This window comes from Paramisgurnus dabryanus, chromosome 23 (assembly GCF_030506205.2).
Source record: "Paramisgurnus dabryanus chromosome 23, PD_genome_1.1, whole genome shotgun sequence".
NCBI classification, from domain to species: Eukaryota; Metazoa; Chordata; class Actinopteri; order Cypriniformes; family Cobitidae; genus Paramisgurnus; species Paramisgurnus dabryanus.
The window spans coordinates 22,032,321-22,046,996 of NC_133359.1; the positions used below are offsets into that span (position 1 = coordinate 22,032,321).

Here is a 14,676-nt window from a genome sequence, read left to right on the forward strand (position 1 = left end):
ACTATTGGCTATCTACACTGTGTTAGACTTGATGAGACTAGTACTAGTGCACTTATATATTGCTTCTATTGCTTACCTTATTTGCAAGTTGCTTTTGTTATGTAAATGTAAGTATCATTTCCATCTTCGTCTTTTAGATTGCTTTGTGTTTCTATTCTTCTGACTTGAAACTGAAAATAAAAAATGAATTGCCTGACAACACCCTTCAAAAAAACCATTGTATTGTGTGTAACATTTGTGATTCTGACACAACCTTCCTTTCCTTGACAGACCTCTTTACAGGTTTGTGTTTAGGCACTAGGTAAGATGAATTATTGAGTTTTCTTCATAAAAAGAATTGTTATTTATATGTTTTTTAAAACATAACTTGTGTACTTAATGGCATTTAAATGTTATTATAATGACAAATTAAAAGATCTATGGACTCTTTTTAAAATCAACATCAAAATTTAATTTTTTGTAAATATGTTTTAGAAATATGACTAGCCACTCTAACTGCATTTACACTTTTTTGTGGTGTGACAAACACAAATATTCATATTTACAAAACCATTTGAAAAACGGTTCTTCAAAGTTTCTGAAACGATATATATATATAACCATAGCTTACTGAAGAACCCCTTTTTTGCTGAAATGGTTCTTTAATTCCCACCTTTCTTTATTTTAAATGTAGTCAGTTATTTTCAAGCTGCCTCCTGATTATTTTCACTTGTAAAAGCCCTGAATCATCAGTCCTGCTGAACCGCCTGCAGACTAACAACACAAACAGGTAAGAGAGGAAAATAATCATCATTTACTGTTAAAAACATTTTAAAAACTAAAGTTATGTGCGATCTTATTGTACTTTATTTTTTTTATAACAGGTAAACTTTATACTGTAAGCTTCATTCCATTTAACAGGTAAGCTTCATACTGTTTTAAATTATATATTTAAGGGACTCTGCTTTAAGACTTAGGATAATGAATTGTTAAAGTGTTAAAAAGCTAATACATGTATGTGTTACATTAAGTTTATTAAACTTAATATTAAAAGAATGTAATTAAAGCTGTAAGAATGTAAAGCTGAAAATAAAGCTGTAGAATTGTCACATATTTTGAAATATAAAAATTTAAACGATGATCAGATATACAGTTCTTAACAAACGTGCGTGTTTATAGGCGCCAAATTCTTTCCCCGCCGGTGCGCTCGTCACAGCGTCAAGCAATGCTTAGGTTACTTAGCAACGAAAGACGCTCTGAAGCGCCCACGTGCTTGAAGAGGAGGGAAGCGGCGCGGTCACGTGAAGCAACTGTGCGTATATGCTTGGCAATTTCGGTGGCTGCTCAAGCTGTGCCCGGAGCACACAGGAGATCTATTTCGACCTTACTCAGACCGTCACCACGGTCTTACCTTGAATGATGCAATCCTTCAACCTATCTTCGAGACATTATATCAACAAAGTCATGTGACCTCGGGAGGCGTGGCCGCCGTCTATAACCCCCCCGGTGGCCCTGCCTCTTCCTCTTTGCTTTACTCGCTTCATCCGAGACAGGTAAGTGGTGTATTTTGAGACACAAAACTATTTTGGGTTGGTACTATCGCTGTTGGTAATCCGTCACTTTTTGTGTCCCTGAGGATTGTGTGTGGTGTTCCCATTGACAGAGAGTTGTTTTTTCTCTACATGTGTAAAAACACTTTACTATTGATTGTGAGTTCATTCCCGTTTGCTTGCTGTCCGCAGTAAGTGGGGTTTGTTAACTCCCCCCCCAGCGTGCGTTCGCGCACAGTATATGGGGGAGGTGTGTTTTTTTGTAAATATAAAATATAAAGTAAAATTAATTAAAAAAAATTTTTGTTTGGGCTTTTTCTGTTTGTAAACATTGGCAATTTGTGTTTTTTCACTTATTGAAGCTGCCAAGCAGTCAGACTAATTAATTAATTACTTAATTAAGTAATTAGACGCATACTGTGTGTATTGCTCTTGTTTTTTGTTACCATTTTTTCAGCTATACGTAGCTGTTGGGCCATGACCATTGTGGTTTTTTGTTCGCAAAAAACTAAAACATATCATAGTGATGTCGTCACACTTGTGCCGTTTTTTTCGGGTGGCACTGGATGCCTGTGATGGCCATCGTGAATGCCCCTCTTGCTTAGGCATGGCTAACTTTTTAGAGGACATTGAGAACCCCTGTACAGCTGCGCTAGAGCTGTCTGTGGAGGAGCGCGCCCTGAGAGCCCAAAGGGCGGAGAAGTCTCTTCAGGCTTCAGCGGTACAGCCTTCACAGGGTGACATAGGACGTGTTTCTAAAAAACACTCCAAGAAACGTAAACGTGAGCACTCCCCTGACCACAGAATGGGGCAAGGCTCGGATTTAAAATCGGACGCTCAGTCCCAGATCCTGGCTGCCATACGAGGTTAGTCTGATCGGTTGGGAAAGATTGAGGCTCAACATTCTGTGGCGAGGCCCACTTCAGAGGCGGGACCCTCAAGGGTTTCCTCCCCTGACAGTTTGACCTCCTATCAACAGGGAGATGAGGATCACCCTGACGCCCTCTCTCTTTATGCCCCAGCCTCCCCTTTTGGAAGTGGTGGGCAGGCTGAAGAGGCCGCTGAGTCTGACCATTTTTTAGATGGACTGTCTGCTTTGTCCGACCCAGGTGACAATGAGCCCTCAACCATGGATATTATCTCCAAGGTGTTGAGTGCGGCAACGATTGTGGGTCTTGATGTTCCAACTGTGCCCCCTGCTCCGGTGGAGGGAGTGTGGGCAGGTATCTCCCAGTCCCAGCAATCGGTTTCGGTCCCTGTGGCTGGGGATTATTTGCAGATGCTCAAAGGCATGGAGCGCCCCTAGTGGGGCCCCTCAGTTCAATGCGGGCTGCCGGAGATTGGCTAAAATACCATATGCTCCCGACACTGGTATGGGAGATATGCCTCCAGTTGAACGGGAAATGGCAGCCTTGACGTCTCTGGGCCCGTCGCGTCTGGTGTGTCGCACCTACAATGCCGCCACAAGGGCGGCTCGCTGTGGTAACGCACTTGCCATTTTGTTGGCGGCCCTTATCATCATCATCATATTCTTTATTCAGGACAACATTAAAATAAATGGTCCATAGCACTATATAATGGTCCATAGCACTTAGGAAGACTGCCAATCCTAATGACAAGGATACTATGAGTCTCATAGACTTCGCCCTTGTTACCCATTCTCAGCTAACCAGAGATATTGGGTCTACTATGGCGTCAGCTGTGATGTCACAACGGCAGGTTTGGTTAGCGCAAACGTCTCTACCGGAAAATATCCGGAAAGAGCTTGTGCAAATGCCGGTTGTCCCGGAACAGGTTTTTCATCCTGACTCCCAGGGCTTGTTGGATAAGGCTGAGCACTCTCTGCGAACTAGAGATTGCGTTCAACGCACTTTTGGCAGGGCTGCTGTTGCCAGGTATTTGCCCAGGGGCTCCCGGCCACCGCACCAACCCAATTGGGGGTATGGCAAGCAGGAGACTGTGGCATTCTCACCTTCTGATGGTGGTTATGGACACCCACCCCAACGCCGGCAAGGTTTTCGGCCCCACCCTCCAGCAGGAGGTACTCCTCAGAGACAGCGCCCTAGGGGTATGGGGTTAGCCGCCGGAACTCGTCCCCAGCTGTGCCTGTTCCCTCTGCTTCCCAAGGTTCTCCACAGGGTCGCCATTGGCCATTACAAGGTGCTGCTGATAGCTCCTCGATGGCCAAGAAGGCATAAGTTTCCTGCACTCCTTCGCTTGATGTATGGGGAGCCTTGGGCCCTGCCAGTCAGAGCGGACCTGCTTTCTCAGGCGGAGGGGCAAATATGGCACCCGAAGCCAGCCATCTTGCAGCTCTGGGCTTGGCCCCTTCTCAGCCCCTCTCTCAGGGGCTAGATAAAGGGGTTTTGCACACTATAGATAACGCCAGGGTGTTTTCAAGATGGTGTCGCAGTAGGCAGGAGGATCCAGCAACTTGCTCCGTCCAACATGTTCTCCGTTTTCTTCAGTCGCTTCTGGACTCAGGGAGGGCGGCTAGCACCATTAAAGTGTATTCTTCTGCAATATCCCTCTTCCATAAGACTGTGGAGGGTGTTGCATTGGGGAGACATCCCTTGGTGTCCCAGTTCATTAAAGGGGTGTGTAGACTGCACCCATACAGGTCCCCTAGATCTCCTTCATGGGAGCTTCCCTTGGTGCTGAAGGCCTTTGCTCAAGCTCCTTATGAACCCCTAGAACAGGCTACACTTAGGTTTCTGTCTCACAAAACAGACTTTCTCTTAGCTATATTTTCTGCTAAGAGGGTTGGCGAACTGCATGCTCTATCCGTTAGTGAGGACTGTTTGAGATGGAAGGCCGAAAACCCTGGTGTGTCTCTCTGGCCAAACCCCTCTATTCTGCCTAAGGTGGTCAACCCCCAGACTCTTAACCAGGTGATTGAGATAAGCTCTTTTCAGCTTGACCCGGCTCTTCCACCGGGGGATGCAAGCTTGCTTACTTTATCTCCGGTGAGGGCGCTGCTGGCTTATCTTGCCCACACTCAGGCTCTGAGTCACACCCAGCTTTTTGTTTGTTTTGGTGACAGGAAGTTGGGGCTCCCTGCGTCTAAACAGACCTTGTCCCACTGGATTGTGGACACCGTCTCTGCAGCCTATTCTGGACAGGATCTCCCAGTTCCTGCAAATCTGGTGGCCCACTCGACCAGGGGCTGCTCTTAAAGGAGTTCCTCTTTCAGAAATTTGTGCTGCAGCAACATGATCTGCTCCTTGTACTTTCTCCAGGTTCTACAAAGTGAATGTGGCATCCCCTGCACCAGTGGGTTCCGCTGTTCTCCTCTCGGCCGCGGGGCGCGTAGTCAACTTTATAATTGTTAATGTTATAAGTCTTGATGACGTATGCAGCTTGCAAATTCGACCTCCGGAGGCTACATTCTTCGGATTGAGAAACGGCCAATATCTTTCCTCATTGTTTCGCCCCCAAGCCAGCGGGTCATCACTGATATCAGTTGCATTCCCTTGCAAATTAGCGCATTAACTCCGCATCTGCTGGCTGTTTGCGTTAACACGAACCTGAAGAAATCTCACTGGGCGAAATTGTACTTTATATTTTTCATAATTTGTTAGGTGCACACCACCGCGGGGCGCACTTCCCGACCGACGGTTGCTCCACTACCGCGGTGGTGCGGTGGTAATTACAACCGTCCCAGCCCTACTGAAATGTATATAATCACATTCCCTGCATTGTCTAGTTTGTATTTAAGCACAGCTATCATCTCACAATAGATATTAAATTACAATCTGCTTGTTTTACTTATTTTTGTCCACTACAAAATAATGTGTAATATATCTGTAACACTGACAGAGACCAGAGTTGTCAAGTTACAGATGCAATCAGGTGTTAGTGCACCTGTCCCTCATACACACGCATACGTTTTCATGTCTGTTATTAGGTTTGTTTGAGTTTATGCACCGCTGTAAGAACCAACAGGTGGATGACATCAAAGTAATGTGAGAGCGATTCCAGAAATCACACGGAGAAGTCTGATTTCGAGTTGCTCTCGCGGTATTGTGATGTCAATCTCCTGTCGATTCTTGTGGTTCCGCATGAACTCGAACAAGTCTACTACGTCATATGGCGCATGATAACATCAACATGGCATCAACGAATGCTGTCCATACTTAACGCGAACGTAGGTACTGTCTTAGCGCACGTTAAGTAGGTACCCAGTGAAATTCAGTACACAGTAAGTATGTGATTTCGGATTCAGCCCACGTGATCCCACACAAAATATGGGTCTGTCATGATCCTGCCACAAGACTAGATTAAACAAAGGATAAGATGGTAGAGCTGTAATCGGGCCTTAAAAGTTAGGCCCGAAATGTCCGGAGCCCGACAGAATGCAGCCCGAACCCGAACGTACATTTAGATTGACAGCTTTTTAAAAGCCCGAACCCGTTTACAGCCCGACATTATTTAAATGTGCGCACACACACAGCTTTTGTCAAGAATGAGAAATTTACACAGGTTTTAACATTATTTATTCATGACTAATAATCTACACGCCACTTGGAAGTTGAAACAAAGAAATAAGTAATCTGTAACATTGTAACATCTCATTCTAAATAGGCTTATGCAATACACTATAAATATGCCAATAATATTATTATTTCTTAACGAATTAAATTAAGATAATACAATACATTCTGAATTAAGATGGGTATTTGGCAATAACGAAATTAAGAGGCAGGCTCCGCGGGATTTGCGTCGGCACTTCTCTCCATTACTGCCAACATTAGTCTATATCCTCTGTCTAAATTATGTAAGACTCGATTCATATTTAGTTATACATTGAAAAACCTACTCACCAAGATTAGGCTACATGTTTTTGATGAGGAAAATCATTAAATCCACTGTAAATGAATTCAGCGCGATCCTGCGCTACTGATTTGAACTTGACCGCTCATTTACCTCACAAAGCCGGAGCGGAAGCCCGAGCCCGCCCCGAGCCCGTGTAAAATGTTAGAAATGAAGCCCGAACCCGCCCGAGCCCGTCGGGTCCCGACGGGTCCCGTCGGGTTCGGGCAAAGATCTTCAGCTCTATAAGATGGCAGAATCATGACAGAACGACATAAGTTTAGGTTTTTTTATTGATATTTCAGAGTTTTGGTATGTGAGGTAATCTTTCTGGGAGTGAATGCAGTGCTTGACCGCTTGATATGAGAGACACATCCTGATTTTAAAAGTGATGTATGCATGTTTCTTTCAATCCTGACATTAAAATAATAATAGTTATTTACTGTTTAAACATTCTGGAGATTGTGTGTGTGATCTTGTGGCACATTTACTTGTAATAGCAGAATTACTTAGTTTTTTTGTCTACCTGTTTTAGGTGGATTGTGAGTGAAGCTCTGCAGGTCCGCCATTGGCTTGATAACAGTGGTTTATGTGAATTCAGTGAATTCAATTTATAAATCAATCTTTCACCAAGCATTCACCTATTTATTGACAAAACAGGTAGCTTGACAGGAACTATATTAAAACTTCTGTCAAATCATGTTTTACATACAGTATGTAGGCAAATTCCAGGCTAATATTAATTTGTTTTGTCTCTATGTATTATCCTTTCTCTTGATGATAAATGAAATGGTTCTTTATAGCACCACTAAGGTTCTACGTAGCACTTTTCAAGGCAAGGTTCTATAAAGAACCATCTAAAAAAGGGTTCTATATAGTACCAAAAAGGGTGCTGCTATTGTTACGAGCTGAAGAACCCTTACTTAGTACTATATAGAACCAAGAGTGCAAGTATGGATATAAGTACAGGTGTAGCAAAGAGCAGGTATACAGCTGATAAAACACATGTTTGTTGTATCATAAATTCAAACCCAGGTATATATACTTTGTATGAAAAACTGCAGTTTTTTGGGCATTTCTGATGCTTTATCCTGTCATTTTCTTTTTTTTTACCTCATTTTATTTTAATTACATAATTTCTTTCTTTGTTGGGGCCAGAATGATCTCATCCACAATCAAATCATAAATGTGTGATGGTGATTATCTCAAGAATTAGATATATAAATTTGTGAAAACATTTTGAATTTATTTAGGTTAGACGTGTTTGTGAAATTTGTGACGTAAAAATAAATATTTGTGCTTTTTACTGCATTGCATTTTGTAAATGTGAACTGTGCTGTGCATTTATGAATTAAATTTCACAATCCTGTAACCCATGTTGGTTCACTTTTAGTCTTTTAGTAAATGGATACAGATGATCATGCCCTGTGTCTTGGTGAACACATAATTGTTTTATTTTCTGTGCCATGTGCTCTCCTGTCACTCTTGTGTGTTTAATACATGAAGCATAAGGCGTTGGATTACATCAAAGTTAGAGTTTTTCCTTGTGGTTGGAATCTTGGCACTCATGGTCCATGTTTAGGTGTTGATGTTGTTGTTGTTGTTTTTTCCAGATTCAAAAAAGATTAAATCGATTATGGATTTAACAGTGGGTATTTATAAATTAAAAGAACATTACATTTGAATAAATAAATACTAATATGCATTTGTTTTCTTTAGAGTATAACGACTCTCATCTACTATGTGAGTCTCCTGATGAGCGGCTACCACTGGGACTTTGACAACATTTTTAATGGCGAAAATACAATTTCTGATTCTGACAGACCAAAACTTAAGCCAGGTGATCTTATTTTGAGGGCTGCAGAACATAAAGTTGGGAGACTATTTTTCCATGCTGGGGTTAACACTGAAGACAATGAAGTCATTCACTTTCAATGTAAGAAATGCAAATAAACATAAAAACATACACATTTGGATCCCAAACGAACATCAAATAAAGTAATGCAATATACTAAAGCAACATCATTTGAACATATACTTATTATGTGTGCCCAGTCGAAACAGTCAACGACCAGTCGAAATTTTCCTGGAGTGCATCTTCAAAGGGAAAACGCAAAATCAGCAAAGAAAGTGTGAGTAGTTTCATTGAGGATCAGCCTTACTGGGTTTTCCGTTTGAAATCTGGCATCCCTAAAGACTTCAAGGACAAAGTAAAGAGGGGAATGAACTTTAAAGAGGAGTACCATCTATTGACAAACAACTGTCTACATTTTGCCCTCAGACTACTGGGGTAGGCGAACAACACTTTCTTTAATATAGACATTTAAAATGTAGCCTTAGTTAGTACCTTATGTTGATTTAGATCTTTTTCTTTCAACAGTGTGACACAGGAAGAGAATGATAGTAAGTTAATGTGTATATACTGTATATCTCTGTGTTATATCTGTATATGTTTTATGTATTTTTTTGTAACTTTGTGATTCAGGCTTCATGGACAGAAGGGCAAAGAACAATTTTGAGGAGGATTCTGCAAATAACATGTAGGCAAATTACACTTTATTTTTTAAATAGACATTATTAAATATAAAGTAGACATTAATATTTTGGTTCTTTATTCCTCTTTACAGATGGACAAATGACAACAGTCTTTCACCACTAATCGGGAATCGTGTACACAATGGGGGTATCCAAATGACACTTTCTTTTTTAAGTAGACATTAATTAATATATTTTGAGGGGTTACACCACTACAGTATGTTACAAACTAACAAAAATGTTAATCTTATATTGATTTCTATTCACAGATGTCTACAACATGATGACCCAAACCACCAGCATGTCCGCTTTTATGACACACTATGTGAAAACCCTTTAAGCTATACATGATCTTCAGTAGCAATTTCAGTCAATCACTTCATTATTATATTTGGCAACAGACAAGTTAAAAGTTTATTATCTGTTTTATGTTACATCTTTGGAGTTTTTGTTTCCTTGCTGGTCATCTCTGGCTTTCTCATGTATTTTTTTGACTAATCACCTTTTCACTATTCACATTTTTGTATCATTTTTGTCTATTTAAATGTTAACATGTACAATGGATGTTTAAACAATATACTTTTTTGGACATTGAACATACACTATAAATTCTATTAGAATAAACAGGTGTTTGTAAGGTTTTGTCTTGTGTTTTTCTTGTATTTTGCGTATTTTTGTTATTTGTACTTGTATTTTGATTCTCTGCTCTGTTTGGACTTTTATTTTGAAACTCATCATGCCATGTCACGCTTCACACTTCCTGTTTGTTTCTGTATTCAAGTCACTTCCTGTTCACCTGTTCCTGGCTGATTATTACATCGCCCCATTGTGTCTGTATCTGCCTGTTATCTGTTTATCTGTTTATCTGTTTCTGTTACCTGGATCTGCCTGTGTTTTTGACTTCTGCCTGTATTTTGGATTTACTGCCTGTTTGCCGCCTGCCCTGATCTTTCGCCCGTTCGTTTGGATTTATGATTGTGACTCTGCCTGCCTTGACCTCTTGCTTGTCTTTGGATTACGATTACTGGATTTACCCTGTTTTGGATTTGGTTGCTGGCCCTCTATGGGATTTTACAATAAACACCTTTTGCAAATGGATTTTCCTCTCACTCGCTTTCATTAAAGCAACACACGTTACAGAATAATCAGCCACCCGAAATCCAGCAAAGGATTGTATTTCCCACCAGCATTATGAACCCCGCGGTAAGTCTGTTACGTCTCCGTCAGGGCAACCGCCCCATTGAGAATTATGTTCAGGATTTTTTAGACTTATGCTATTTAGTAGATTATAATGATGTGGCTCTCATGGACTTATTTCGGTTTGGTTTGGATTATGATGTGTCCCGCCTGATGCCAGTGAATACTATTCATTGGAAGTTAGAAAAGTACATTGACTTAGCGCTGATATGGAGTGGGTCTTCCTTCACTGTGGGAGCCATGAATGAAGAGCTCCATACTCCCACAGCACCCATCTCACCAGCAATAGCTAATGCCATGCCTGTTTCTAAAATGGCTGCCACCATGTCCGTTCCTGAAATGGCCGCCCCCATGACTGATCACAAAATGGCCGCCATCCTGCAAGTTCCCAAAATGGCCGCCATCCTGCCTGTCTCTGCACCTGCACCTGTCTATGAGAGAGCTACCACCATTCCAGCACCTATGTTTCAGAGAGCCATTGTCACCACCACACCTGCACCTAGGAGAGCTATTATCCACCCAGCACCTGATGTAAAGATGGCCGCCCTGCCTGAACCAACCGCCACAGAGGTATGTCTTATTGACTCGTTAATTCCTGAATTTGCCATAGCCCTGTGGTGCGTTTGGTCTGCCTTCTGCTCTGTTGTTCCCGAGGTTCCTCAAGGCCCTGCATCTGAACCATCGGAACCATCTGGTTCATTCGACTCCTCTGATTCACCTGTCCCGCCTGATTCATCTGATCCGTCCGTCCTGCCTGATTCGCATGTCCCGTCTGATTCATCTGATTCGTCTCACTCACCTGATTCATCTGGCTCACCTGTCTTGTCTGGTTCACTTGGCTCAAACGACTCATCTGAGCTGCCCGACTCATCTGAGCTGCCCGACTCATCTGAGCTGCCCGACTCATCTGAGCTGCCCGACTCATCTGATCTGCCCGACTCATCTGATCTGCTCGATTCATCTGATCTGCTCGGCTCATCTGATCTGCTCAACTCATCTGATCTGCTCAACTCATCTGATCTGCTCAACTCATCTGATCTGCCTGGCTCATCTGATCTGCCCGATTCATCTGATCTACTTGACTCATCTGATCCGCCTGACTCATCGGATTTGTCTGTCCGGCCTGAGTCACTGTCTGAGACATCACCACCTGGGACAGTGGGAGCTTTCCCAAGTTTTTTTTGGGGGGGGTAGTACCCGGACACAGAGAGGAGGCAGGGGACACCAAGGCGGAGGCCGAAGTGTGCTCGGACCCTTCCTCTCTTTGTGTGCCAGGCCTATTCCTGCCCCATGATATAACTCCAAGCCTGCCCCATGACCAGGTCCAAGCCTGCCCCATGACCCAGGTCCAAGCCTGCCCCATGACCCAGGTCCAAGCCTGCCCCATGACCCAGGTCCAAGCCTGCCCCATGACCCAGGTCCCAGCCTGCCCCATGACCCAGGTCCCAGCCTGCCCCAGGACCCAGGTCCCAGCCTGCCCCAGGACCCAGGTCCCAGCCTGCCCCATGACCCGGGCCCACACCTGCCCCATGACCCGGGCCCACATCTGCCCCATGATCCGGGACCATGCTGGCCCCACGACCCTGGACCATCCTGGCCTCATGACCCAGGACCTCTCCTGAACTGCCCTGCCTTGCCAAGAGGTCCTGGCCCGCCCGCCCACCCTCTATTTGGACTTTGTTATTTGTATGTTGGGCTCCGGGAGTCGCCCTTTAGAGGGGGGATTCTGTAAGGTTTTGTCTTGTGTTTTTCTTGTATTTTGCGTATTTTTGTTATTTGTACTTGTATTTTGATTCTCTGCTCTGTTTGGACTTTTATTTTGAAACTCATCATGCCATCTCACGCTTCACACTTCCTGTTTGTTTCTGTATTCAAGTCACTTCCTGTTCACCTGTTCCTGGCTGATTATTACATCGCCCCATTGTGTCTGTATCTGCCTGTTATCTGTTTATCTGTTTCTGTTACCTGGATCTGCCTGTGTTTTTGACTTCTGCCTGTATTTTGGATTTACTGCCTGTTTGCCGCCTGCCCTGATCTTTCGCCCGTTTGTTTGGATTTATGATTGTGACTCTGCCTGCCTTGACCTCTTGCTTGTCTTTGGATTACGATTACTGGATTTACCCTGTTTTGGATTTGGTTGCTGGCCCTCTATGGGATTTTACAATAAACACCTTTTGCAAATGGATTTTCTCTCACTCGCTTTCATTAAAGCAACACACGTTACAGTGTTGCATACATTTCTGTAAATTTTCCCTGGTGATAGCTGTATAAAAGAATATACTCTCTAAGTTGGTACTTAACAATTTAATAAATTATTATGATAAAATAAATCTAAATACAGTACATGTCACTTGCTTACCCTCAGCAATCTCAGGGCAAAATGCACACAGTTATTTGTTAAAGGATGGTAAATGCCAAAACATTATATGGCATTCTTAAAGCTCCACTGTGTACTTTTTTGAGTTAATTCTTAGCAAAAACCCATGTTTTCTTTCAAAAGTATGTGCTCATTCATGTGTAATTACTTCCACCCACTAATCAAAGTATTCTCGTAAGTGTAGAATCTGCTATTTAAAATACATACGGTCGAGTCGCTCGACTGGCTGAATCCATGTTTTGCCTCCATCCTTGAAATACATTCGCCGACGAGGGACATTCCTGAAATTCAAGCTCCGCCTTTCGCGCTTTCACTCTACACTCACGCTGCCCGATAGCTGAAGCCTCCATAGGTTGCATGTGTAGGCGGTATACGTCATCAAGACAGTCTTATTTCAAAATATTAACAATTATAAAGCTGACAATTATTCTTAGTTTATTTTAAATTGTTTATTGTAACTTGCGAATGTAATGCTGAGTTAATTTAAATAAACCAGGCTTGATGACATATGCAGCCCGCATGTGCGACCTGTGTAGACTGAATCCTTCGGATTCAACAACAGCTGCAAACTGTGATGATCCCGCGATCTTTGATTTGAGGCAGATTTGAAAGCCTGTTGAAGACGTATTCTCGAGGACATTAAAACAAGTCGCCAAGAAAGTGAAAAGGGGATTTAAAACGACAACGTGACAGGAAAAACAACAAGACCAAAGTCAATATCGGAGTAATGTTAGTTTTCCAAGATGGGGCTCAAGGGACACCGAAGTTGCCTACTTTCTATCTTATCCACAGGTAATTCAGCATATTCGTTTTCATCTATACAGTCTATGTTGTAAACTTGAAGTTTTATAGTTCCTTGGCTAACTATAGCATGATTATGCATAACACTTGTTAGTGTAAACGTGGTTTAATGTGCTCGAACAGCCACACACCGTCTCTCCGCCCATATATGTAATCTGAGGTACTGAGATAAATGTTTTTCATCTTTTCTGACCTCTAGCACAAACACACGGTGACAGCCCTATTTTTAGCCTTTCATTGATAAAACGCAGCTGATCTGCCGTTTCATTTTACAAGCGTGTGAAAGTTGAGCGATCTTATTTCACCAATATCAGAGAAAGCTCTTACATATACACGGACATGTGACATGTTTACTTAAAACATTGGACCCTGACATAATATTAGTTCGCGTCCAGTTAAACCCGTCATTACTCCCGCTCATGATTAAATGACAGGAGAGGGACTCGTCCACAGACCATCCCCTCAGTAATCTGGACAGAAGCAAGCGAAAATGGACAAAAAGAGACAGATTTAAACACAAAGTGTAAACGTGATGTCTCTCGTCCACTTGTGATCCGATCGATGAAAACCCATCTTAATACCAAGTGTAACAGCCCCTGGGATATTATTCCTCGCGTCGATGAAAAAGGAGTGCCTAAGCTATGTTTATGGTTGCTTTTTGTATGTGATTTTAAGCGGACATATGAAAATCAGACTTTTTCCATGTTTAACATAAATCTGTGTGCTTTGACGTAGCGAATAAGGTCGTGGACTGAGTTTTTGAGTCACTTCTTTGATGTTATCATCACTAGGACAATCACATTTTTGGATGCAAAGAAATTCTTTGCTGGCAAAAATGTATTTATTCTCTTTCATATTTACATGAAAAAATGCTCACAATTCTATTAAAACATTAAAATCTCAATTCCTTCACTAGAATATATTTTTTAATAAACTTAACTTGTAGCTTTATGAATATTGCATTTATAAACTTGTCAGCTTTGCATCAGAAGATGTATTGTACAAACAAAATGTGTCCGCTTCTCCATCAGCATGTTAAATTGTTTATTTTAAGGTGCTGTTGTTTGGTTTTATGTTGGATCATCTGCTCATATGCGGCTTTGCTGGATTTTATTTGTTTTATTACTAGCACTACTTGGTGTTTACAGCAAGATTCATTTCAACCTCTTGGACTGCACTATGATTAGATACTCTGCCACGGCACTTTTACAATTTCATCATTTGGTGCCCTCTATCAGTGGAGCCTTGGAAAGACAACTGCGATCGCTACGACTTCTCTGGCGGGCAAAGTATGTTCATCGTGGTTCCCCCAGGAATCAGTGTTCAAGCGGAGCAGATATAAACACAGTTTGGTCTCAAAGGCGTTTGAGGTGTTTTAACCTCGCTCAGCATGTTAACTTTCCGACACACAAACATGGACATATA

The 14,676-nt window shown here is 42.3% G+C and overlaps 1 protein-coding gene across 2 annotated transcripts; it reads left to right on the top strand.

Moving 5' to 3' along the window:
• Positions 1-207: 207 nt before the first annotated feature.
• Positions 208-9,502, top strand: LOC135781116 (uncharacterized). 2 transcript variants are annotated; one of them, XM_065291421.1, is made up of 10 exons: positions 208-301; positions 674-769; positions 6,877-7,001; positions 7,955-7,989; positions 8,061-8,277; positions 8,397-8,631; positions 8,722-8,744; positions 8,827-8,881; positions 8,969-9,024; positions 9,146-9,502. In XM_065291421.1, the coding sequence occupies exons 4-10, from the start codon at positions 7,978-7,980 to the stop codon at positions 9,214-9,216; spliced, it is 669 nt and encodes a 222-aa protein (XP_065147493.1). In that variant the 5' UTR covers positions 208-301; positions 674-769; positions 6,877-7,001; positions 7,955-7,977; the 3' UTR covers positions 9,217-9,502. The 2 variants fall into 2 exon arrangements, with proteins under 2 accessions (XP_065147493.1, XP_065147492.1); XM_065291420.1 differs by lacking the exon at positions 6,877-7,001.
• Positions 9,503-14,676: the final 5,174 nt, after the last annotated feature.